Source organism: Brienomyrus brachyistius, chromosome 5 (assembly GCF_023856365.1).
Source record: "Brienomyrus brachyistius isolate T26 chromosome 5, BBRACH_0.4, whole genome shotgun sequence".
NCBI lineage: Eukaryota > Metazoa > Chordata > Actinopteri > Osteoglossiformes > Mormyridae > Brienomyrus > Brienomyrus brachyistius.
The window spans coordinates 25,920,674-25,948,576 of NC_064537.1; the positions used below are offsets into that span (position 1 = coordinate 25,920,674).

The window sequence follows — 27,903 nt, forward strand, 5'->3', positions numbered from 1 at the left end:
TGGAATGGACAAGGTCTTCCCAGAAATGACATCTGATCAAATCAAGGAAATAACCACGGTTTTGGTTGCATACCTCAAGGAAGCCATTTTCCAAAAGCATGATTCAGGTAGGATAGATTAAACTTTTTTACTTGCTCAACTGGATGCATTTGCCAATTTAATACTCTGCTTTCTCTAAACACCATTACTATCATTGGTCTTGAAAAGTTTGTAATTACAATGGGTTCTTTATTCAGCTTGAGAATTATTGACCTGAAAGCAAATTGTTCCTTTGCTATGTCTGTCAGCCTGCCAACTGAACGCTCAAAACCATGCTGAGTGGCTGTACATCAACTTAGGAAATTTCTCCGGATATGTGAACTACTCTGAGCTGAAGGTCTTTAACATCACTTGGGTACAGTACCTATTTTTTCCCTCTAGTCACTTTACTCATGGTTCCAAAACATTCACCCTGAACTCACTGCAATTTATATTAAGTATGATAGTACAGAGTTTTGCCGTCAGTGTAATTACAAATCTGACTTCTTTCTGGCCCTTTTCCAGCTCCAATCACTGGCAACACTATCACCAGCCCAAACTGCTGAGATGCTACTGAGCTCTGGTACACTGAACAACACAAGCCAGATAGATGCTGTGTTTGACCACTTGGAGATCGGTAACGCCTTCCAGAACGTCGATGAATTTCTGACGGAACTGGCCCAAAGTCCAACGGTGAGCACCTCCAGCTGTAAATGCAAAATCCACTGAAGTGTTTTAAAAATGAAAAAATGCAATACCTTGATGATGCTGGAGTGGAAATTGTAATTTCTTCTTTTGTGTTTGTCCAGCTTCCAGATATCACACCTGCAGTACGGGATGTCATGATGAATCGGACTTTCACAGTCATCCGCGATTATCTCCCACAATTTAATAGGCAGGACTGGGTCGATTGGTTCACTGTCAAGCTGACTGTCCTCCTTCCCAGTTTCAATGCAGAGATGCTTTCCATTACACTCTCTTATGTCAATTGCACTGATTACCAAGTCATGTGAGTCATTTTCCGGTTTCATTGTGAAAATTTTGATGCATTTTGTCTCTTTGGGATAATGTGAATGTAGCCAAACTACTGAGTCTGGCAGATGGACCGGAGAACTGCAAAGCACTCATCTCCACTTTGTCCTCTTTTATAGTGTTTTTGCAATGGACGAGGTCTTCTCAGAAATGACATCTGAAGAAATCGAGGAAATCACCAAGGTTTTGGTCGCGTACCTCAAGGAAGCCATTTTCCAAAACCACGATCCTGGTAGGTTTAGAAAAACCTGCAGTCATGTAAATGGTTGTGTTTTTGGATAATGACCGATGCGTTTTATCAGCATGGGTAGCATTTCCAGTATTGAAATGTTAACAGTTATACGGAGTTGGTTGTGCTTGATGGGAGTCATTACTTGGCGTGAAAAACCTTTCTTCTCTCTGCCTTTCAGCCTGTCAAGGAAACACCCAAAACCAAGTGGAGTGGCTGTCCCTCAACTTGGGAAATTTCTCCAAATATGCAAACTACTCAGACCTGAAGGACTTTGGTGTTGCTGGGGTACAATGACATCTTTTTGAAAGGGCTTTTGCCGGGTTCCAGTGTCTTAAAACGTAGAATCTGTTGCACTCTTGCTTTCAGCGATACCCTGAAATAAAACCTCTCTTTCTTTCATTCTTTCTTTGTTGTCCATATATAGCTGCAAATTCTGGACTCCCTTTCTCCGGGACAAAAAGTGGAACTGTTATTCGATCCTCTTAATAACGCTCTAGAGAACGAAACCATCGTGACTGCTGTTTTCAGCAGCTTGTTGACGTCTCCAGATGACAGGGAGCTAGATGAGTTCTTTGAAGATTTTGCTCAGGCCGCAGAGAAGGTAAATTAGTTTGTAGCAGATTTCGTTTTCTCAGACTTTGGCTCTGATATGTCTTTTTTTTCCATGACATTCGTGGCTTTATGGAATTAGGCGGACACTGTTCAAAATCAAATTATTCTCTTCTTTTCAGAGAAACTTAACCGTCATCGAAAACTCTGCTGTAAGGAATATCATGCTAAACCTGACCTTGACAGCACTGGCACCCAGACTTGATACCTTTGCACCAAACGACTTTGCAATTTGGTTCCAACGCTATTTGGTGGTGCTGATGCCTAGCCTTCAACCTAGCAGTTTGGATGTCATCCCCAGGAACATTACCTGCCAGTCGTACCGTGCCATGTAAGAATGTTAAGGCTTACCTTGACGTCCTGTGTTTTACAGACCAAGGCTTTCACCTGACATGTTACAAACAAAGACTCATGGTACCCTTTTATTCTGTTAATGCTCACTCAGATTCACTGGGCTTGACCAAAGCATTGAATCTCTTCCACAAGACCTCACCCATGGCATTGAATCCTGCAAGGTCTTGCTAATGCAAAGAGCTCCATACAGTAGGTGTTCAAGGAATTCTTTTAACCCTGTGGATGTTGGATCCATAGCAATGAGCTGTAATTTTAAATTGTCCTTTATTCATAAATATCAGTTTATCAAACATTAAAAAAAGACTTTCTCACTGACGCCTTTTTCATCCTCCCCTCCTCCCCTTACCCAAAAAAGTGTGCACACCGCTGCCTGTCGCTGGTCACGTAAGTTAATTATGGAATTTTGCATATTCAGTCTCATAGTTTGATATTGAGCTTCTTCCATTTACATACACAGATGACAGAGGTAAACAAAGCAATTGAATGACTTTGTACATTGTAACATGTTCTTTGCTTTTTCTCATATTTTTCCAGTGCGAAGATACACCGATCAATGGTGAGTTCATTTTGGAGAGCTTTTTTTTTTTTTAATAATTACTGTAGCAAGCAAAATTGATTTTGATTATCTCTATTATGTTAAAACTAACTCTGTCTTCTCTATGTTTTCCAGAGAGAGACGTTTGTTCCGCTCTTCAGGGGTAGGTTTTTCTGCATTTAATTTGAGATTTTTCTACAAATGTTTAAGGGGCTCTGTAATTGTGAGAATTCTTTCTTGTGTTGGAAGCTTTAAAATTCAACTGAGAGCAAGAGTGAATACGTCTTAACATTTATTTATTTATTTGTTTATTTTGGTATCGCACCACTGAATGTGGACTTTATTTAAAATCGTACTTTCCCTGACTCTCTTCCATAGATCTCCATCCGACCAGTTGGTGGCACATCAGAGCGCAGCTGGGATGCTCTGCAACTTCAGCATTGCTGATTTTGTCTGTTCCCCAGTATGTCACTTTCCACTATATTCCTAAATGTATTAGCAGCACCTGGAGAATGTTCTGTGCTCATGTCACAAACATTTGAAACAGCAGTTAAATTGCCTCTAGTACAAGGCTAATTCTGTTGTCTTTCTTTCTTTTTCCTGAAGGAAGCGGAATTCACAACGGAAAATCTGATCAGTCTCTTGCAGTGCAAACTGGCCACTAGCCTAAGTTACCCGTTATTAACCTGGAAGCTGATTTTCACCAAATTCTCTGCGGTCCTTGATGAAGCATTGGATTCATACTCAGATATGGTACACCGAATTCCGAGCCGATCTAATGCATTCTCTATCGGTTATATCTCCACTTTACAAGCTACTAGATATTCCTTGATAACCTGTAAGCAAGAGTAGTCCATTTTAAAAGCTTTGCCAGTTGTCACTGCCAAGGTCTCACTGAGACGCTACCCTTCCTCTCCTTCAGTCCAACCAGATCAATAGCTCTATCGGCTCAGTAGTCCTGGATGCAATCGAAGAAGTCAGAATTAATAACTTGAGCAATACGCAACTGCAAAACGTCAGCTTTATCGACCAGTGGTTCCAGAGGAGACTTCACCCGTTCTTGCCATCAGTGTCTGAAGAGTTTCTGTCCTGTCTCAGCACAAAGAACTTCAGCTGTGAGACCTACCAGGCTGTGTACGTACAAACCTGACCCTCTGTGTCAAGGGTGCTTTCCATGGTAGTGGAAATTATCTTAACCTTTGAATGGAATGGTCACACTTACTGGAATTAACGTCTCCATTTCAGTGTAAAGGCTCTGAGCGACCAAGTCTCATCCATGGACACGGCACAACAACAGTTGGTCTACACTGATTTCATCTACCTCTTCCTATCGAGGAAAGACACTTCAGGTATTTATCTCTTTCATTCTAAGATATCATTTATTATACATTTCTTCTCTGTTTTAAAGATGCTGGTATTGGCACCATCCAGAGTTTGTGAATGGCCACACACTGGTGTTTGTCTTTCAGAAGAATGCTAAAAAGACAGATGGCTCAGGTGTTCTTTCTCTTTCAGATACTGGATGTGTCTCCAACACTAACAGCAGCTTAGATTGGCTTCAAAAGAACTTTGGGACATTTTCTGTCTTTGCACCTCTGGTAGATCTTGTCAGCCTCAACAGCAATTTCTCCTGCGTAAGTTGCAGTGAAACACACGTTCTCCCTAATAATAATCTTGAGTAAATCTGCCTTTGGTTAAACTTCCTTGCACTTTAATGAATGATTTCCTCTTTTCTTTCATTTTTTCTATTCTTTAGTTTGATTCATTGGTGGCACTGACACCAAGCCAAACAGCGGATATGATACAGAGCTCTGGTGTAGGGTACAGCATAGACCAGATGCATGCTGTCTTTGACAACCTGGAGAAAAATAACTCCTTCCAAAATGTTGATGAGTTTCTGACCGAACTGGCTAAAAATCCTGAGGTGATTGCCTTCAAGTGAAAATCAAACAGCCTTTGAAGTATTCAAAACAATATAGAGCAAAGGCAATTGTGAAATTCCTCTTTTGTTCTTCTCCAGCTTCCAGATATCACACCTGCAGTACGGGACGTCATGATGAATCTGACTTTCTCAGTCATCAGGAGTCATTTCCATGAATTTAATGCACAGGACTGGGTCGATTGGTTCACTGTCAAGCTGACAGTCCTCCTTCCCAGTTTCACCGCAGAGATGCTGTCCATTACACTCTCTTACGTCAACTGCACTGATTACCAAGTCATGTGAGTTAATCGACAGTTTAATTTATGAAAGTTATAAGTCGTGAAAAGTACTAGATTCTCAGTGGGGCAATGTGGATGTGGCTAAACAATAGTGTCTAGCAAAAGGATCGGAGAACTGCAAAGCACTCATCTCTGCAACTTTTTCCTTTATAGTGTTTATGGAATGGACCAGGTCTTCTCAGAAATGACATCTGAACAAATCCAGGAAATCACCAAGGTTTTGGTCACATACCTCAAGGATTCCACTGGCCAAAACGATGTTGCTGGTAGGGTTGGAACAGCCAGAATTTTCCATGTTTATATGCTTTGGCGTGACATTTGCTGCTTTTGCCATTTTAAATGCTAAGTTGTCAGTTTTATTGGGTTCACAGTATGTTAAGCGTACTCCGAATCTGGATGCAAATTGCTTCTTACTCATACCTTTCAGCCTGTCGACAGAATATCCACGATGATGCTGAGTGGCTGTCCATCAATTTGGGATATTTCTCCACGTACCTCAATTACTCTGTGCTGATGGACTTCAATATTACAGGGGTGCGATACCTTTCTTTTTCAGTCACTATTCTCCCTTTATTTTTAGAAAATTCACACTGAAGACCCTACACTCTTTCAGTTTCACCACATTGCGCTGCTTTGAATGTGATTATGCATCTCCACCACCCTCCCTTTCTTGTACTATTTTCCAGCTTGAATCACTGGCAGCACTGACACCAACCCAAACAGCGGACATGGTACTGAGCTGCGGTGTACTGAAAAACGCAGAACAGATAGCTCTTGTGTTTGACCACCTGGAGGAAATAACCCCTTTCCAGAGCATTGATGAATTCCTGACGGAACTGGCCAAAGGCTCCGAGGTGAGTGCCTTCAAGTGGATCAACTGGAGATTGCAAAACAGAACAATACTCAATACATGAATGCTGATCGAATCATTTAATCTCTTGCTTTTTCTATGTCCAGCTTGCAGATATCACACCTGCAGTACGGGATGTCATGATGAATCGGACTTTCACAGTCATCCGCGATTATCTCCCTGAATTTAATAAGCAGGACTGGGTCGATTGGTTCACTGTCAAGCTGACAGTCCTCCTTCCCAGTTTCAATGCAGAGATGCTTTCCATTACACTCTCTTATGTCAATTGCACTGATTACCAAGTCATGTGAGTCATTTTCCGGTTTCATTGTGAAAATTTTCATGCATTTTGTCTCTTTGGGATAATGTGAATGTAGCCAAACTACTGAGTCTGGCAGATGGACCAGAGAACAGCGAAGCACTCATCGCCACTTTGTCTTCCTTTCTAGTGTTTTTGGAATGGACAAGGTCTTCCCAGAAATGACATCTGATCAAATCAAGGAAATAACCACGGTTTTGGTTGCATACCTCAAGGAAGCCATTTTCCAAAAGCATGATTCAGGTAGGATTGATTAAACTTTTTTACTTGCTCAACTGGATGCATATGCCAATTTAATACTCTGCTTTCTCTAAACACCATTACTATCATTGGTCTTGAAAAGTTTGTAATTACAATGGGTTCATTATTCAGCTTGAGAATTATTGACCTGAAAGAAAATTGTTCCTTTGCTATGTCTGTCAGCCTGCCAACTGGATGCTCAAAACCATGCTGAGTGGCTGTACATCAACTTAGGAAATTTCTCCGGATATGTGAACTACTCTGAGCTGAAGGTCTTTAACATCACTGGGGTACAGTACCTATTTTTTCCCTCTAGTCACTTTACTCATGGTTCCAAAACATTCACCCTGTTCTCACTGCAATTTATTTTAAGTATAATAGTACAGAGTTTTGCCGTCAGTGTAATTACAAATCTGACTTCTTTCTGGCCCTTTTCCAGCTCCAATCACTGGAAACACTATCACCAGCCCAAACTGCTGAGATGCTACTGAGCTCTGGTACACTGAACAACACAAGCCAGATAGATGCTGTGTTTGACCACTTGGAGATCGGTAACCCCTTCCAGAACGTCGATGAATTTCTGACGGAACTGGCCCAAAGTCCAGCGGTGAGCACCTCCAGCTGTAAATGCAATATCCACTGAAGTGTTTTAAAAATGAAAAAATGCAATACCTTGATGATGCTGGAGTGGAAATTGTAATTTCTTCTTTTGTGTTTGTCCAGCTTCCAGATATCACACCTGCAGTACGGGATGTCATGATGAATCGGACTTTCACAGTCATCCGCGATTATCTCCCACAATTTAATAGGCAGGACTGGGTCGATTGGTTCACTGTCAAGCTGACTGTCCTCCTTCCCAGTTTCAGTGCAGAGATGCTTTCCATTACACTCTCTTATGTCAATTGCACTGATTACCAAGTCATGTGAGTCATTTTCCGGTTTCATTGTGAAAATTTTCATGCATTTTGTCTCTTTGGGATAATGTGAATGTAGCCAAACTACTGAGTCTGGCAGATGGACCAGAGAACAGCGAAGCACTCATCGCCACTTTGTCTTCCTTTCTAGTGTTTTTGGAATGGACAAGGTCTTCCCAGAAATGACATCTGATCAAATCAAGGAAATAACCACGGTTTTGGTTGCATACCTCAAGGAAGCCATTTTCCAAAAGCATGATTCAGGTAGGATAGATTAAACTTTTTTACTTGCTCAACTGGATGCATTTGCCAATTTAATACTCTGCTTTCTCTAAACACCATTACTATCATTCGTCTTGAAAAGTTTGTAATTACAATGGGTTCATTATTCAGCTTGAGATTTATTGACCTGAAAGCAAATTGTTCCTTTGCTATGTCTGTCAGCCTGCCAACTGAATGCTCAAAACCATGCTGAGTGGCTGTACATCAACTTAGGAAATTTCTCTGGATATGTGAACTACTCTGAGCTGAAGGTCTTTAACATCACTTGGGTACAGTACCTATTTTTTCCCTCTAGTCACTTTACTCATGGTTCCAAAACATTCACCCTAAACTCACTGCAATTTATATTAAGTATAATAGTACAGAGTTTTGCCGTCAGTGTAATTACAAATCTGACTTCTTTCTTGCCCTTTTCCAGGTTCAATTACTGGCAACACTATCACCAGCCCAAACTGCTGAGATGTTACTGAGCTGTGGTACACTGAACAACACAAGCCAGATAGATGCTGTGTTTGACCACTTGGAGATCGGTAACCCCTTCCAGAACGTCGATGAATTTCTGACGGAACTGGCCCAAAGTCCAGCGGTGAGCACCTCCAGCTGCAAATGCAAAATCCACTGAAGTGTTTTAAAAATGATAAAGTGCAATACCTTGATGAACCTGGAGTGCAAAATTGTAATTTCCTCTTTTGTGCATGTCCAGCTTCCAGATATCACACCTGCAGTACGGGATGTCATGATGAATCGGACTTTCTCAGTCATCCTCAGTCATTTCCATGAATTTTATAGGCAGGACTGGATCGATTGGTTCACTGTCAAGCTGACAGTCCTCCTTCCCAGTTTCAATGCAGAGATGCTTTCCATTACACTCTCTTATGTCAATTGCACTGATTACCAAGTCATGTGAGTCATTTTCCGGTTTCATTGTGAAAATTTTGATGCATTTTGTCTCTTTGAGATAATGTGAATGTAGCCAAACTACTGAGTCTGGCAGATGGACCGGAGAACTGCAAAGCACTCATCTCTACTTTGTCTTCTTTTATAGTGTTTTTGCAATGGACGAGGTCTTCTCAGAAATGACATCTGAACAAATCGAGGAAATCACCAAGGTTTTGGTCGCGTACCTCAAGGAAGCCATTTTCCAAAACCACGATCCTGGTAGGTTTAGAAAAACCTGCAGTCATGTAAATGGTTGTGTTTTTGGATAATGACCGATGCGTTTTATCAGCATGGGTAGCATTTCCAGTATTGAAATGTTAACAGTTATACGGAGTTGGTTGTGCTTGATGGGAGTCATTACTTGGCGTGAAAAACCTTTCTTCTCTCTGCCTTTCAGCCTGTCAAGGAAACACCCAAAACCAAGTGGAGTGGCTGTCCCTCAACTTGGGAAATTTCTCCAAATATGCAAACTACTCAGACCTGAAGGACTTTGGTGTTGCTGGGGTACAATGACATCTTTTTGAAAGGGCTTTTGCCGGGTTCCAGTGTCTAAAAACGTAGAATCTGTTGCACTCTTGCTTTCAGCGATACCCTGAAATAAAACCTTTCTTTCTTTCATTCTTTCTTTGTTGTCCATATATAGCTGCAAATTCTGGACTCCCTTTCTCCGGGACAAAAAGTGGAACTGTTATTCGATCCTCTTAATAACGCTCTAGAGAACGAAACCATCGTGACTGCTGTTTTCAGCAGCTTGTTGACGTCTCCAGATGACAGGGAGCTAGATGAGTTCTTTGAAGATTTTGCTCAGGCCGCAGAGAAGGTAAATTAGTTTGTAGCAGATTTCGTTTTCTCAGACTTTGGCTCTGATATGTCTTTTTTTTCCATGACATTCGTGGCTTTATGGAATTAGGCGGACACTGTTCAAAATCAAATTATTCTCTTCTTTTCAGAGAAACTTAACCGTCATCGAAAACTCTGCTGTAAGGAATATCATGCTAAACCTGACCTTGACAGCACTGGCACCCAGACTTGATACCTTTGCACCAAACGACTTTGCAATTTGGTTCCAACGCTATTTGGTGGTGCTGATGCCTAGCCTTCAACCTAGCAGTTTGGATGTCATCCCCAGGAACATTACCTGCCAGTCGTACCGTGCCATGTAAGAATGTTAAGGCTTACCTTGACGTCCTGTGTTTTACAGACCAAGGCTTTCACCTGACATGTTACAAACAAAGACTCATGGTACCCTTTTATTCTGTTAATGCTCACTCAGATTCACTGGGCTTGACCAAAGCATTGAATCTCTTCCACAAGACCTCACCCATGGCATTGAATCCTGCAAGGTCTTGCTAATGCAAAGAGCTCCATACAGTAGGTGTTCAAGGAATTCTTTTAACCCTGTGGATGTTGGATCCATAGCAATGAGCTGTAATTTTAAATTGTCCTTTATTCATAAATATCAGTTTATCAAACATTTAAAAAAGACTTTCTCACTGACGCCTTTTTCATCCTCCCCTCCTCCCCTTACCCAAAAAAGTGTGCACACCGCTGCCTGTCGCTGGTCACGTAAGTTAATTATGGAATTTTGCATATTCAGTCTCATAGTTTGATATTGAGCTTCTTCCATTTACATACACAGATGACAGAGGTAAATAAAGCAATTGAATGACTTTGTACATTGTAACATGTTCTTTGCTTTTTCTCATATTTTTCCAGTGCGAAGATACACCGATCAATGGTGAGTTCATTTTGGAGAGCTTTTTTTTTTAATAATTACTGTAGCAAGCAAAATTGATTTTGATTATCTCTATTATGTTAAAACTAACTCTGTCTTCTCTATGTTTTCCAGAGAGAGACGTTTGTTCCGCTCTTCAGGGGTAGGTTTTTCTGCATTTAATTTGAGAATTTTCTAAAAAATTTTAAGAGGCTCTGTAATTGTGAGAATTCTTTCTTGTGTTGGAAGCTTTACAATTCAACTGAGAGCAAGAGTGAATACGTCTTGACATTTATTTATTTATTTGTTTATTTTGGTATCGCACCACTGAATGTGGACTTTATTTAAAATCGTACTTTCCCTGACTCTCTTCCATAGATCTCCATCCGACCAGTTGGTGGCACATCAGAGCGCAGCTGGGATGCTCTGCAACTTCAGCATTGCTGATTTTGTCTGTTCCCCAGTATGTCACTTTCCACTATATTCCTAAATGTATTAGCAGCACCTGGAGCATGTTCTGTGCTCATGTCACAAACATTTGAAACAGCAGTTAAATTGCCTCTAGTACAAGGCTAATTCTGTTGTCTTTCTTTCTTTTTCCTAAAGGAAGCGGAATTCACAAAGGAAAATCTGATCAGTTTCTTGCAGTGCAAACTGGCCACTAGCCTAAGTTACCCGTTATTAACCTGGAAGCTGATTTTCACCAAATTCTCTGCGGTCCTTGATGAAGCATTGGATTCATACTCAGATATGGTACACCGAATTCCGAGCCGATCTAATGCATTCTCTATCGGTTATATCTCCACTTTACAAGCTACTAGATATTCCTTGATAACCTGTAAGCAAGAGTAGTCCATTTTAAAAGCTTTGCCAGTTGTCACTGCCAAGGTCTCACTGAGACGCTACCCTTCCTCTCCTTCAGTCCAACCAGATCAATAGCTCTATCGGCTCAGTAGTCCTGGATGCAATCGAAGAAGTCAGAATTAATAACTTGAGCAATACGCAACTGCAAAACGTCAGCTTTATCGACCAGTGGTTCCAGAGGAGACTTCACCCGTTCTTGCCATCAGTGTCTGAAGAGTTTCTGTCCTGTCTCAGCACAAAGAACTTCAGCTGTGAGACCTACCAGGCTGTGTACGTACAAACCTGACCCTCTGTGTCAAGGGTGCTTTCCATGGTAGTGGAAATTATCTTAACCTTTGAATGGAATGGTCACACTTACTGGAATTAACGTCTCCATTTCAGTGTAAAGGCTCTGAGCGACCAAGTCTCATCCATGGACACGGCACAACAACAGTTGGTTTACACTGATTTCATCTACCTCTTCCTATCGAGGAAAGACACTTCAGGTATTTATCTCTTTCATTCTAAGATATCATTTATTATACATTTCTTCTCTGTTTTAAAGATGCTGGTATTGGCACCATCCAGAGTTTGTGAATGGCCACACACTGGTGTTTGTCTTTCAGAAGAATGCTAAAAAGACAGATGGCTCAGGTGTTCTTTCTCTTTCAGATACTGGATGTGTCTCCAACACTAACAGCAGCTTAGATTGGCTTCAAAAGAACTTTGGGACATTTTCTGTCTTTGCACCTCTGGTAGATCTTGTCAGCCTCAACAGCAATTTCTCCTGCGTAAGTTGCAGTGAAACACACGTTCTCCCTAATAATAATCTTGAGTAAATCTGCCTTTGGTTAAACTTCCTTGCACTTTAATGAATGATTTCCTCTTTTCTTTCATTTTTTCTATTCTTTAGTTTGATTCATTGGTGGCACTGACACCAAACCAAACAGCGGATATGTTACAGAGCTCTGGTGTAGGGTACAGCATAGACCAGATGCATGCTGTCTTTGACAACCTGGAGAAAAATAACTCCTTCCAAAATGTTGATGAGTTTCTGACCGAACTGGCTAAAAATCCTGAGGTGATTGCCTTCAAGTGAAAATCAAACAGCCTTTGAAGTATTCAAAACAATATAGAGCAAAGGCAATTGTGAAATTCCTCTTTTGTTCTACTCCAGCTTCCAGATATCACACCTGCAGTACGGGACGTCATGATGAATCTGACTTTCTCAGTCATCAGGAGTCATTTCCATGAATTTAATGCACAGGACTGGGTCGATTGGTTCACTGTCAAGCTGACAGTCCTCCTTCCCAGTTTCACCGCAGAGATGCTGTCCATTACACTCTCTTACGTCAACTGCACTGATTACCAAGTCATGTGAGTTAATCGACAGTTTAATTTATGAAAGTTATAAGTCGTGAAAAGTACTGGATTCTCAGTGGGGCAATGTGGATGTAGCTAAATAATAGTGTCTAGCAACAGGATCGGAGAACTGCAAAGCACTCATCTCTACAACTTTTTCCTTTATAGTGTTTATGGAATGGACCAGGTCTTCTCAGAAATGACATCTGAACAAATCCAGGAAATCACCAATGTTTTGGTCACATACCTCAAGGATTCCACTGGCCAAAACGATGTTGCTGGTAGGGTTGGAACAGCCAGAATTTTCCATGTTTATATGCTTTGGCGTGACATTTGCTGCTTTTGCCATTTTAAATGCTAAGTTGTCAGTTTTATTGGGTTCACAGTATGTTAAGCGTACTCCGAATCTGGATGCAAATTGCTTCTTACTCATATCTTTCAGCCTGTCGACAGAATATCCACGATGATGCTGAGTGGCTGTCCATCAATTTGGGATATTTCTCCACGTACCTCAATTACTCTGTGCTGATGGACTTCAATATTACAGGGGTGCGATACCTTTGTTTTTCAGTCACTATTCTCCCTTTATTTTTAGAAAATTCACACTGAAGACCCTACACTCTTTCAGTTTCACCACGTTGCGCTGCTTTGAATGTGATTATGCATCTCCACCACCCTCCCTTTCTTGTACTATTTTCCAGCTTGAATCACTGGCAGCACTGACACCAACCCAAACAGCGGACATGGTACTGAGCTGCGGTGTACTGAAAAACGCAGAACAGATAGCTCTTGTGTTTGACCACCTGGAGGAAATAACCCCTTTCCAGAGCATTGATGAATTCCTGACGGAACTGGCCAAAGGCTCCGAGGTGAGTGCCTTCAAGTGGATCAACTGGAGATTGCAAAACAGAACAATACTCAATACATGAATGCTGATCGAATCATTTAATCTCTTGCTTTTTCTATGTCCAGCTTGCAGATATCACACCTGCAGTACGGGATGTCATGATGAATCGGACTTTCACAGTCATCCGCGATTATCTCCCACAATTTAATAGGCAGGACTGGGTCGATTGGTTCACTGTCAAGCTGACAGTCCTCCTTCCCAGTTTCAATGCAGAGATGCTTTCCATTACACTCTCTTATGTCAATTGCACTGATTACCAAGTCATGTGAGTCATTTTCCGGTTTCATTGTGAAAATTTTGATGCATTTTGTCTCTTTGAGTTAATGTGAATGTAGACAAACTACTGAGTCTGGCAGATGGACCGAAGAACAGTGAAGCACTCATCTGCACTTTGTCTTCCTTTCTAGTGTTTTTGGAATGGACAAGGTCTTCCCAGATATGACATCTGATCAAATCAAGGAAATAACCCCAGTTTTGGTTGCATACCTCAAGGAAGCCATTTTCCAAAAGCATGATTCAGGTAGCATTGTAACAATCTGAAATTGTTCAAGTCATTAACATTTAGTATGACATTTGCTGCTTTTTGCTAATCACCTGCTAGGTTTTAAATGACAAATATAAACATTTTGTTACCCATGCCTATTAGCCTGCCAGAAGAATATCGGTGATGATACTGCGTGGCTGTCCATCAATTTTGGAGATTTTTCTAAATACATCAATTATTCAGATTTAATGGACTTCAATATCACTGGGGTATAGTATTTTCCTTTATTTTTCACAAACTCTTTCAAAATTTATTCATAATTCATAAATTTAGTTTTGTGTCTTATTACTACGACGGAGTTTTATGGCCACTATTATTAAAAATACAAAAATAAAATCTTGAGAATAGATTCCAATCTTTCAACATTAAAGTTGTAATTTGCCAGAATAAAGACATAATAATTGGAGAATAAATTGAAAATAAAATCAAAGTTTTGAGAAAAAAAGTCATACCTCTCGAGAATAAAGTCCATCCATCCATTTTCCAAACCGGTTATCCTTCTGGGTCGGGGGGAGGGGGGGGGGGGGGGTCCAGAGCCTATCCTGGAGGTAATATTCAATAAGGCAGGGAACAACCCAGGATGAGGGGCCAGCCCATCACAGGGCACACTCACAGCTATGGGCAGTTTAGCAAGTACACTTAGCCTCAGCATGTTTTTGGACTGTGGGGGGAAACCGGAGTACCCAGAGAAAACCCCACGACGACATGGGGAGAACGTGCAAACTCCACGCACATGTAACCCAGGTGGAGACTCGAACCCGGGTCCCAGAGGTGTGAGGCAACAGTGCTAACCACTGGTCCACCATGCCGCCCTGAGAATAAAGTCGAAATTTGCTATTATTTTGTCATAATAATTTGAGAATATAGTCATAAAGTTATGATAAAAAAAACTTGCAATGGCATATAATATGCATACAATGTATTAATTGATAACTATTAGAGAGAAATTTATTCTGAAAGTCCAATGGGTGTGCAACAGTCGCCATGAGCCCAAAATGCTAAACCACCATGTCATTACAGCTGAAAGGACTTGTTATATTAGCTATTAACACGATTTTGCACAAATTACGTAATGGTTTGAAGCGCAAAAATAATCGGTGTGCACCGTTGTCTGTGTACTGGACATCACAATTCTGTCATTAAAAACGCCCCACCTTACTTCCGTTAAAAGTTCTTAAAGCTAGAATACTGAATATCGAATATGAGCCCCCTCATTTTGCCATGCAAAGTCCTTACACGATTCTGAACCTTTTTGCATAGTTTTGAATAACTTTATTCTTGAAATATTGCGGGGTTTTTTTACATAACTTTATAACTTTATTCTCGAATTATTATGACTTTATGTTAGCAAATTACGACTTTATCCTCGAAAGGTATGACTTTTCTCGTAACTTTATTTTTACTTTATTCTCGAATTATTATGACTTTATTCTGGCAAATTACAACTTTAATCTTGAAAGTTCCGACTTTATTCTCAAGGTTTTATATTTTTATTAATAGTGGCTCTAAAACTCCGTCATATATTACACTGTAAGTAATCATATTTTTTATGTGCTTTTATCTGTTTTTAGGAGATTAGTATTCTCAGTCAGACACAGTTGGCCCAGCTCGTAGCCATTCCTGGGGAACTGAAGCAACCAGATGATATCTCCAAAATTATGGCAATGATTAATTTCTCCTTTTTAGGACCATTCTTTGACATTGTATCTCCAGTTATTCAGGTATACACTGTCATCATATGTTACAAGAAAGTAAAAATGGAATGAGAACTATATATTTGAGTGTGTTATCTTACTGCTGAAAACTGCAAGTATAGCTACTTAAATATATATGTTGTTGCCCCTTTTATTTGTTTGTTTGTATTGTATTTAATAAAATGCTCATTTGTTCATTTATTTGTTGATTGATGATTGCAGGAAAATGAAGGAAACTACAGCCAAGAAATAAAATCAACTTTGCTCCAAGTGGTCTTTGAGAGAGGGAATTTGTCATCACCCTCTGTCTCAGACAACGAAATTCTTTTATGGCTTAAATTCAGGCTGAGACCTTTGCTCCCAAGTCTGAATTCGTCTCAAGTAGCTCCTTTCTTTAGCATTGTGAGGAACAGGAACTGCAACATAAGCCAGGAAGCGTAAGTGCTGAAATAATCTTTACCTTTATTGCAACTCTGAGGTGAAGAGTTTTCCTTCAATGCTGTGTATGTTTTTATAATGTTCATTATGTTTTCCTGCTTTTGAATTTTCAGTGTTGATATACTTAACCAAGTTCACTCTTCACTGAATGATGCTACACAGAAAGAAATCTACAATAACATAATGCTCTTACTCCAAGGTCTGGCAATTCAGATGTATTCATACCAATATGAAGTATTAATCATAGTGTGTGTGTGTGTGTGTATATATATATATAGAGAGAGATTTTTTTCCAAGAATTTCTAACTGTTGTTTGTTTGCAGAACCAAGTGCAATGCACTGCTACACAAATGGGAGTTTCTATTTGTTCCTGAAAAAATATTTCAATGATTTCGGATTTCCTGATTTAACCAACTTCCTTTTGTTAATGCCAATAAGACAACAGCCTAAGGTATTTTTTTTCTTGAATTTGACATTCTGGTGTAGCAATCAATTGTATATTTCAATGCTATTGCATTACACAGGACCATGGCAGACTGCCCCTAGTCATAAACTTGTTATTGTTGTTCTACAGCTGATCAACTCCATTCTTGAATCTGAGCTGGAAATCTTGCTTCAGCAGCCCAATTTTGTTAAAAACATCACAGATCTCTGTATTTTATTAACAAACTACAAAAGCATCAGCTACCTCTTGGAAAATGTAAGTACTTGACAATACTTAGCTAAAGTACTAATTACAGATCCAGTCCCATACCCACAATTGGTATCGGGCCAATACTAACAATGAAGACTGGATCGGATTTCAGCAGGAGGGGTTACAGACCGATCCAGTTACTCATCAGATAGATCTAGTTTGAACCACTGTGGATATGCTCATAGCCTTAGCGCAACATACCATAAACAGAAATGAGTCAGGTGATGGCTAGCTGCTCAGCAACGTCTGTGTGTTGGAGGTGTTATGTCGGCTGTGTGGAAATGCCGTAACCCCTTCATATTCGTGCATATGACAATCGTGGATTTGGTAGAATTTTTGGAGCTTGAAGAAAGATCTCAGAAACTCATAGACGATGTGTGTGCCAAAAACAATACTGAAAATCAGGTATTACAGAAATATTAATACTAATAACAATATTTGTTAGAACAAATGAATTCTGTATCTTTAATATTAAAGGTCTTGGCTTTGGTACGCCACACATCATTGTTTTGGTAACAGCCTCACTCATGTGTCTTTGTGACCTTGGAATCTCCCTTTTCTTGCGGTAACTTTTAAACTTTTCAATGCTGTTAATTTCAAGTATATCTTGCTGCAAGCTGCAGGAAGGCGGGTTTGGACATCCAACTCCTCCCACATTCAACCTGAGCCTGTCAATCATGGATTATGTTCAGCAACCACTTTGCAGCTCTTGATTTACGCATGTCACAATGACGTTCTCAAGAAACACTTTTGAGATACACACTTTTACTGGGATACGCACTAAGGATTTTTAACTCACTGACATAACGGCCGCTATTATCGTTCAGTTCGTTTTGGCTCACACTTTTGCTTCCACTTGAAGATGTGTTGGACATGGACATGGTGTTTCACTTTTACGGAAGGGCCGGGTTGGATGTAGGCCGGGTTGGATGTAGGCCGGGTTGGATGTCCAACCCCGCCTTCCTGCAGGTCGCAGCCAGAGGCTTCTCATAAATTTTTCATTTTCTAATAATGGGTGCAAAATGTAGTGCTCTCAGTGCATACAGTACTATCTTTGTACACAATTTTGTTGTATGTTATATAAAAAGGGCTTGATAAGAAATGGTAAAGTAATTTGACATCTGCAGTGTACAGTGCAGTACTGTTTGTTTATAAATTGGTAATATATAGACTTTTTATATTATCTTTCAGGCTAGCAGACGATGAGATTAGGGTTGCCCAAGTATTATTAACGAATTTTCATATACGCGAGCATCTTCCTGCCCCAAACCTCGCAAATGTAAAGGGATTACTGTACTGTACTTCATGCTGATGAAAGAAAAAAGCAAAACTGTAGGGTTCAATGTATGTAAGGCTAGTGTTGAAGTCTGAACACAAAATTTGTACAGACTACATGTCTTCAGACTTGTATTATTTGTAAAGTTTAATTGCTACTTAAAAGTTTTGTCTGTGCTCCATTGTAGCTATATTTTCTACTGGAGATTTATTGACTAGGAATGGATAGTCAGGGATATTTTTATAATTCATTTCTTTATTATATTTAATTTGGCTGCAACACTAAAATCAGATTATTTGCCATTTTAATTTAAATGTATTGATACAAATGTCTCATTTAATGCTTAGTAGTTGATAAAGGGGGAATAATATCAGATTGGTATTGGTATCGACAGATATTCAAATTTTTATTTCGGGATTGGACCAGAAAAAAAATGATGTTGTGTCATTTGTAGTACTAATACGTAAATTATTTATGTTCTGATTTTGTGTGAGTGGTTTAGGCTGGATGTGTCTCAGTTTTTGTTTCATAGTGTAATGTTCTGTATTTTTGACAAAAACTTTGTTTTTTTTGCAGGTGAATGTTCCAGATTTCTTGAGACAACAAATCTTATTTTGTGTGTGGCCTTTAGCCCTGAGTAGTGAGACACAAATAGATGCTGATGCATGGTTTGACAACACACTGAAAGACTACTTGAAATTCCTTACAAAGGATCTGATCAGTTTCCCTGAAATACAAACTGCCAGCTGTCCATCATTTTGGAAACTGTAAGCACTTTTTTTAAAAAGCTTATTGCTATGCAGAAACGGTCAAACTGCCACAGACTGGGAATTTTCATAGTAATTTTAATAGAGGCAGAACATTTATTGTAGTGGATGGTTCTTCAGTTCTTGTATTTCTGGAGAATTTGAATTTTTCAACAGCATGTGTTCAGGTGCTCACTGATTTGTTTGAGAATTTTATTGGAGTTGATTAATCAGTATATTTACTTTTATTGGCTTATTGTTTTTCAGTGTGTCCTACCTTGGAGAGATTTACAACTACAGCAACTCAGACTTTACCCAGAATGACGTCTACAGTACTATTAAAGACTATCTGAACTCAGGTAAATCATTTTTGCAGAACACTGCTTTGTTTGTTTTTCATTTCATAAAAATGTATTGTTCAGAAATGTTAAGTGTTATTCTGAATACTAATCATTACATGTGTATTATATTGGTATTTGTTTATTTTCATTAAAGGCACAAAGCCGAAATGTTATGATTCTACTGATCCACAAATGAATTCAACTGCTTGGTTCCTCAATAACCTCAATACATTCATCTCATTCATGTCTTTGAATGACCTCATCTCATTTGTCCCCACTAATGACGTATGTTGTTTTCCTTTTATACTCAGTCAAATAAATGATCGATACATTCAAAATATATGTAAATGTCTGTTTTGAGTAATGTCTCAGCAAGATAATATACTTACTGTTTGTTCTGACAGATGGGATTATTCTTGGTGAACCCTGAAAATATTCAACTCTTTAGCAGCCAAACACTACCTGTGGATGTCGTCTCTTTTTGCACCTCCCAGATTTACAAGTACAGCCCTAATTTTGATCCATTGGCGTAAGTAATTTTAAATAAGTATATGCTTATAATCGTATTCACAAAATGCAAAGTTTTAAAAGCAAGCATGTCTAATATTAGTTTTTATCCTGGGTCCTGGCAAAGCTCTCCTTTTTATCAGTTATATTGCTGTCTGTTCATTGAAAACGATGATTATTTGGATAATTTTAGAGTACATAATCTGTATTAATTCTGTATGTATTCTCTTCTCATAAGCAAGTACAGATAACATTAATGAATTATTACAATTATATTGACCCAAATAGTTTTAGCCTTAAACAAAAATAAAGTTAGCTTACAAAATCATTACACGGTCTAAATTAATTTTAGTAAATTCAAACTCTTGGGTCAACAGGACTAACTGTAACAGTTTGTCATATAACAATAATAATAATAATAATAATAATACGTAATTTCACTTTTCTTTGTGCTTGTTTTATTTGTCATACTTTAGGCTCCCAGGCCAATTTCTTTGTGATGTCCCAATATCAGTGTACATGAATCAAAATCAGACTCAGAGCATCAGTATTTTGAATATACTGAATATATTCTGCAATAATTCTGAGGTGAGGGTTCTACTTCTTCATATATATAGAGAGAGTGTTTATAGTCATGATTACAAACTAACTATGAACACCTTCCTTTCAGAGTGCTGCAGCTTTAGTAGAAAATATCCAAACGGTCAATGTAAATACCATCGTAAATTTAGGACAGAAGAACACTGCGCTCACAGTCTCACAACTTTCCTCAACTTCAGTCAGTGTTCTTGTGTCCTCTCTACAAACACTGAGTAATGCCAGTGGCTGGAGCCTGGACCAGACCACTACAATCATACATGCCATCATGGCAGGGGGCTATAAGGTAAAGTAATTTTCTTTCACACTATGTTCCATTTGTGGTCATCTTTTAGCGGTCAGTTCTCCCATTCACTTAAGTCCTAAAAGCGTGTAGCTGAGAATGACACCAACTGTGTTTAGGAACAAATCCATGTACTTCAGCTTCTTTCCCCTCTTCATTCTGAACAGTTCTGTAAACAAACAAATATATAAATAGATACAATGTTAATGTTAGTATTATTAGTAGAATGGACTGAAAGTTTACAATGCATTGCTCATAAAATAATTATATCAATTGCATAGTCTAAACAAACTTATACTGCTTAGTTTGCGATGGATTAATCCTAGTCACTAAAAATCCACTCGTCTACCCCATTACGCATAGAATGGTAACCAATTTGGCGAGTGTCCTGACCCAGGTACTGTAGTTTTGTTGTGGACCCTGGACTTGGAGTGTATCTAGTGTACAGGGGTTGGACTATGAAACTGAAATGTGGTTTTAGACCACAATAAATTTTGATGCACTAGCATATCCACACTTTCTGTCCAAATATATATCTGTTAATAGACAATGAATAAATACTTAGCAAATAATGTTCATCCAAATTTGTCATCTACAGATTGACAGTGCTGCCAGCTTGGTGTCGTTGGGAAGTCTAATAAGTGGTGTTCCATCAACAATATTTGACAGCATTCCCACATCTGTAATCATCTCTTCGTCTCAAAATCAAAATTTTATCAACAACATGATCCAAGCCCCTGAAATTGTACAGGATGTTTATGTTTCAAAGGTAAGCCAATTATTAACGAAATACTGATTTCAATATCAGAAACTGTATTTTTCAGCAAATATATATACACGAGTAGTAATTATATTTCAGTTTATATTCTGATTAGTATTGCTTTTGTAACTTCCCTTAAGATTATCACCATCAGTCAAGACCCCAATAAAATAATACAGTATGTTCCTAATGCACTGGCCTCGAAAATACCGCTACCTCTGTTGGTTTTATCTGAAAAAAATATTCAAGTAACTACAGTGAATGCGAAAGCATGGGATCAAGAACAGGTAATTCAACATAATCTTTCTTTTTTATTTTTTTTAATACTGTGGTATGGGTGGAGTAGTGGCTCTGAGATCTGTGCCAGCAATTGTAAGGTTATTGGTTTGAATGTCCAGAGTGATTCTACTGTGTTGGGCCTTTGAGCAAGGCCCTTATCCTGTAATTGCTTTGTCCTGGGTATGACATTAATCTACATCCAGCCCTGTAAGGAGGTCCTCCAACTTACAGGGAAATTGGGGGGTTGGTGGCAGGATTGGCACTCCAGCCACTGGAAAAATCACACATTGGTCCATTTGGACTAGTGTGGTGCTGAGGTATCGTCTGTCACACGGCTGCACTCAGGTTCTCATCCCTGAGGTGGTTTGTTGTGTGATGGGTGCAGCGACGTGCTGTCCTTACCTCTCTTATACTGTGAAGTGTTTGGACTAATAATGACTGGAAATGTTAAACACTTCATTTATAAAATTTATTATAATGTTTTGACCACAGCATCTCATGTTCTGATTTTTCTCATTTGCAGGCTATTCTGTTGTTCGGGACAGTTGCAAATGCTACCGCGAATGTTGAAGTGTAAGTATGCTAATCATTTGCAAAACAGATCTTAAATCTTTAGATATTTATTATACTGACTATTATTGTTATTAATGCAGTTATTCCAATTACCATATACTGTATAACTATTGTTAAAAGTGATTAAATAACATTTCATATTATTACAGACTTGCACCTTCCATACTGCAAGGATTTACGTGCAGTGGAGTGAGCCATCTTGAAGTTTCCAAAATTATACAGCTCATCCAAGCTTCCAGGTTAAGACCAGGCCGGAACAAAGTGATGCTAACTGAAACGCAAGTAAGTGTACAATTATTTGAATATAAATTGAAATTTTGCTAAATAACTGATTTGCAGATTGAGACAAGCTATTTTACATGTAATATGACACATATAAATTGACAGTATGAGGCCTCGTACTTTATTTATCATTAACTGATCAAAATGTGATTGTTTTTGTTAAATATCATGTCTTTCTTTCCTAGTTAACTTGCATGAACAATTACATTCAAGATGTGGAATCGCTTAACTTTACAGAATATCCTTCAGACATGTTGCTATATTATAAGTAAGTTGGTTATGTTGCATGTTATATTGTTTTGTATAATTTGTTACAGTGCCAAACTGATTTTTTTAATTTTTAAAATTCAAAAATGTAATTGTTACATAATATAATGCATTATTTTTGGTAGGGATGCACTGATACAAATACTAATATCGGTATCAGGTCCGATACCTTGCAAATGTCCTCGCAGTCATCCTTACGATAATGAGCTGATGTCTATAATCACGTATACCACGTAATGACATATTAGTGATCTCATTAACAAGCAAAATAAACACGACAACATTTTTGCGGTGTAGAAATATTTCAGAGTTAACAACGAAATCCAAAACATAGCAAACTATGCTCTACTAAACTATCAAGAGGAGGTTCGAAGTCAGGTTCACACAAGTAATCTAAATTAAACATCTAAACATTAAACATAGGAAAGAGTTTCACGAGTATCGTGAAAATGCCACCAGCAGCAACAGTCTGCAAAAACCCAATGTGCAGCAAGCACTGGCACAGAGAGAGAAAATGTCAAGCGATAAACTTTGTGTCATGCCCGGCTCGTCCGCTCCTCGTGTGTGCCACGCCCCCTGCTTACCCACGTGTGCTTCCCTGATCGTACCCAGCTGTGTCCGTTTACTTTCAATCAGTCTTGTCTATTTGAGTCCTTGTCTTATCAGAGTTCGATGTCTGTCATTGATGGTAGTCGACGTTCGTACCTTCGTCTCCGATTAAATCCTCGTTTGCCCTGATTTTCGGCTTCCAGTCCTGTTTGCCTGATCCTTGCCCGCCTACTCGCACGATCGCCTGTCCGCTCAACCCTGATCGTGACACTTTGTGTAGTAAAAACAACAGCAGCTCTTACCCAGTATCAGTCAGGTGGTATGCGGAGAGCATGATGCTTTCTCAAGTGTCACATAGTATAAGAAATTTGTGAAACACTGCTTTGGAGGTTTTAAAGTGACATGATTTTAAATCATTATTATCTCACCAAACCATCGTTTTCCACAGAGACAATGATCTGTGTATCTATATCGTCTGTATATCATTTTGTCCAGGCTTTCACATTTCACATTTTTAGCAAACAATGAAGTGCCCCACTTGGTGCTGCAGTGGGAGGGAATTTCAATATCATAATTTCTGCCAATATTTTTAGGTTAAAATATTGTATATTATTTTTAGACATTGCACAGCCGTAATTGGTATCAGTATTGGTGAGTACCAGAAAGTGAGCATCGGTACTCATACTTGGTCTGAAAAAAATGGTATTGGTGCATCTATAATTTTTACAATCTCAATACTTTATGAAAACTAATAATTATTAATGCAGAGTATTTGCCATAGCACTTTATGTATAGTGAATTTTAAGTTTTGTATTTTTGGTTTTGTAGCTATTCAAAGGTTGGACAAAACCAATGCCAGTCATATTTCATTGCAATTGGAGCAGCAGATTTTAGTATCCCCTCCGCAGTCCTCGGTTTAGATACTACTTTGCTGGATGAGGCGAAAAGCTGTCTTGTGAGTAATACTTTTATTCGATGTCTTTGATTTGTGTAAAAACTGCATAGTTGGCTACTTTTGTGTGTACCTCTAAATCAGGAAGGAATCACAATGTATTTATATAAGCTCATTGTTTGAAGTAATACTACCAGACTTTCAACAAATTTTGTGATTTATTACAGGGCATTTCAGGCACAAGCCTCAGTGCAAACAATGTGGAGGTACTTGGGAACATGGTCTGTACACTTAATGGGTCCTATATTCAGAACTCTGATTCACTGATCCTGGAGAAACTAAAGAACTGTAACAACTTCTCAATGGACCAAGTCACAGCTATGGAGGATCTGCTGTTTACTGGTGCAACCAAATACGGGTATTAAACATTGATATTGCTATATAAAGCATATTTTCCATCATCCAATAATCTTTCAATATCTGCTGGTCAGGGTCATGGAGTAAAGTATATTCTTGTTCATTTAAATAGACAAAGATGTCAATATGTAAATTATGAAAATAGATCACGGAAGTATGAAATATATGCATATAATTCTAATATATTTTTTAAAACATATATTTTTTAATATATATGTTTTTTTTCCATTTTAGAAATACCTCATCGTGGAATCTACAAACCCTGTACAATCTTGAACCACTTCCATTGTACCTAACAACGCAATTCTGGAGCATGTTCGTAAATGTACGTTTTTAAAAACTAACTTTTAATTTTTAATGGTATCAATAATTAAGAATCAACCAACAATGCTGTTTGTTTTTAACAGTCTGTGAAACAACAGTTCCTGAGGTCATTCCTGCCACAATTACGTGAAAATGGAGTTGACATACAAAAACTGAGAAATTTGTTTGAGATGCTGAATCCTGTTAGAAGTAAACGATATGCAGGTAAGGTTATTTAACTTGTTTTACAAAATATATACTCTATATGACATTTTTCAATAAATGCTAACTATGCTTGTTTTGCCATATTACAGAATGCAATGGCAGCAGCATTACTCAGATTCAAATAAACGACCAATCTTTCCCGTTCGGATTTGGATTGAAGGACTTCAACTGTATGGATGTCAACCTTGTGACAGACAATTTGGCAACCTTGGCAACAAAAGTCGTTGCTACAGACCTTCAGAATGCTATTCTCGCCAAATTAAACCAGGCAATGAATTTCAATTTGTCTTTTTTTTTCTATTGCATTTATTGACAGATTTATTGCTGTCAGTATAAAGATTATGAACCATGATCAGGATGATCAGGAACCATAAATGTATATAAACAATGTAATGTTGTTGTTCTTGTCACTCAGGCATACCCTTCAGGTCTTCCCGATGGAAAAGTTCAATTGCTTGGGTCAATTTCCCATGTGGCTTCATTAGGTGACATCAATAAATGGAACATCACTACAATTGACACACTGTCTGCTTTGATGAACCCGTCTCTCGGACAATGGGGACCAGATATGGTGATAATTCAGTGTTCTTCTGCTTCTTTATTATTATTATTGTTGTTGTCATTGTTTCTGCTGTTGTTGTTGATGTTGCTCTTTTTGTTTTTTAGTGTAAGGCCATCATCACAAAATACTTAGGAACTGCAGGCAAAAGTCTGGGAACACTTGAACTGAATTCAATCGGTGGACAAAACCTGTGTTGTCTGGATGTCAGTATCCTTGAGACCATAAATTCAAGCAGCCTTGGGTAAGAAATGTCCCTGTAATAATGGGATAATGTTGAATTATACTTGAACAAAAGACACTTTATGCAAATTTTTACCATTTTTTCCCAACAGCTATGCCAACCCTCTAGATATATCATCTTGTACCACTCAGCAAAAGAATCTGCTCTACCAAAAGGCTCTCACCTTCTTCAGCATTTACAAGAGTAAAGCAGATGCTTATTATCAATTAAGCAGGCCTTATCTAGGTAAGACATAATTATTTCTTACATAATACATATATAAGTGCATGGTCTATGCAAGCTTATTTGTGTGTGAAAGTAAAGTTTATCTAGTGACAATATAAATAAAAATATTTTCAATCCTGTATAACCATTAATTTGACTGTCCTCTAAATCGCTCCTGTAGAAGGCATAACGCCTTGGAAATCTGAAACCAAGGTTTTCAGCATCAAACATTTATAAAAATGAACAATGGATCATTGTTTAGCAAAACAAAAATTCAATTAAATTCAAAAGAGGGTTTAGGGGCACACAACTTTCTAAATATTAAAGAAAATAAGGAGGCAAGAAAACTAAATACCACCTCTCTGCCTGGTCTGGCTCACTGCCAAAACCTCGTGGCTATTTTACTCATTTTTTATTTTTATTGTAATCAGTCATAAATATTACTAAGGCAGTCACATTACGCATACCCAAAACACATCAATATAGCACACTTTGTACTGATTGAGTACTGTAAATAATCCTTTATACAGCTGTTTACTAAAATTAATTTTGCAATTATAGGTGGTGCGGGTCTGCAAGACATAAGGAGTCTCTCTGTCATGAACATAAACATGGATATATTGACTTTCGAAAACCTTAACACGGATGTTATCATGGTTAGTTTACATTTTTCATTTTAAGTTTAAATATGCTTCCAATGATATTCCATCACCTTTTTCTTAAAGATAAATATGAATCATCAGTAATATATATATACAGTATATATATACTGTGTGTATATATATAGCACAAAGAATATATAAGAATATTATATATATATATGTGTGTATATATATATATATATATATATATATATATATATATATATATTTCTAGCATAAAGAATTGTTCATTTGCCAAGAAAAACATTGTGATTAATGCAAGTATCATTTTCTTTTTTAAGAATCTTACCGTGAAAGAAGTGCAAGGCCTCCTGGGTACATCCTTACCTGATCTGAAAACGTTTAAGAGTGTTTCAATACTACATCAATGGATTGCAAATCAGTTTCAATCTGACCTGAACACTCTGAAAATTGGCCTCACTGGAGGAAAATCAGCATCTGTTCCAACAGCCGCACCAGCTGGCAATTCTGCAGATAGCTCCACAAAAAGCACAGCAGCATCAACAACAAAACATGCATCTACAGCTGGTAACATTTGTGTAGTTGTATTTAAAAATTTGAGGTGTTACATGATATTGGTGGAATTACAAATAACTTTTGTTTTCTTCTCATTCTGCAGGCAACGGGATAGCAAACCCAAATAATGGAGGAATGCACTCAGCACCAACACATTGGGCTTTAACTGTTCTTATTGGGATAATCATAATTTCTTTGCAATTGTTATGGTGATTTTAATGTGGAATTGTACCTACAAAAGAAGGAATACATTCCTATTGTTATGCTGAAATGTAATGAGTAAATTAATTTTTTGATCTTTCTACTCTTTAAAGTGTTCTTAAGTTTCACACATGATTTTTATTATGATTTTAACGGGCAAGGGGGTATTTTGACATTGTTTTCACTGACAATTATATAGTACAATTACACATTATATGGTTAGATAGTACACTATTTAGTCTTCTGTTAAGTGTGTAATCTATTAAGTAATCCTGTAAAGGTTTATGAAATAAACATAATATAACATCTATCCAATTTTAGATATTAGAAGTTTCGAAAAAACACATTCTTTCAAAATTTGTTATGGAAAAAAACCTTTCCTTTCTTTCAATAAAATAAACATTTAACTTCAACCATCACTGTCTTTCCACGTATTATACCTGCATTATTACTGTTGTTCTATCATGAAATATCTGTATT

General features: G+C 38.2%; 1 protein-coding gene and 1 long non-coding RNA gene across 5 annotated transcripts; both read left to right on the plus strand.

Annotated features, from left to right (window-relative positions):
- On the plus strand, positions 1-27,836 carry LOC125742380 (uncharacterized). 4 transcript variants are annotated; one of them, XM_049014324.1, is made up of 32 exons: positions 6,563-6,699; positions 6,849-7,016; positions 7,133-7,332; positions 7,475-7,587; positions 14,017-14,123; positions 15,486-15,635; positions 15,831-16,045; positions 16,160-16,245; positions 16,370-16,497; positions 16,621-16,746; positions 18,593-18,783; positions 19,030-19,121; positions 19,258-19,388; positions 19,508-19,632; positions 20,087-20,198; positions 20,281-20,493; positions 21,089-21,259; positions 21,391-21,537; positions 22,053-22,102; positions 22,252-22,384; positions 22,570-22,652; positions 24,029-24,155; positions 24,320-24,510; positions 24,744-24,834; positions 24,917-25,037; positions 25,127-25,305; positions 25,453-25,608; positions 25,704-25,840; positions 25,932-26,065; positions 26,606-26,700; positions 26,988-27,234; positions 27,326-27,836. In XM_049014324.1, exons 2-32 carry the CDS (start codon positions 6,891-6,893, stop codon positions 27,433-27,435), a joined length of 4,287 nt encoding a protein of 1,428 aa, XP_048870281.1. In that variant the 5' UTR covers positions 6,563-6,699; positions 6,849-6,890; the 3' UTR covers positions 27,436-27,836. The 4 variants fall into 4 exon arrangements, with proteins under 4 accessions (XP_048870279.1, XP_048870280.1, XP_048870281.1 ...); XM_049014322.1 differs by lacking the exons at positions 6,563-6,699; positions 6,849-7,016; positions 7,133-7,332; positions 7,475-7,587 and adding an exon at positions 1-107; XM_049014323.1 differs by lacking the exons at positions 6,563-6,699; positions 6,849-7,016; positions 7,133-7,332; positions 7,475-7,587 and adding an exon at positions 6,306-6,412.
- LOC125742415 (uncharacterized) lies at positions 10,393-11,024 on the plus strand. The gene is made up of 3 exons (XR_007398095.1): positions 10,393-10,421; positions 10,637-10,721; positions 10,865-11,024. It is a non-coding gene; the product is annotated as an uncharacterized LOC125742415 (long non-coding RNA).
- Positions 27,837-27,903: the final 67 nt, after the last annotated feature.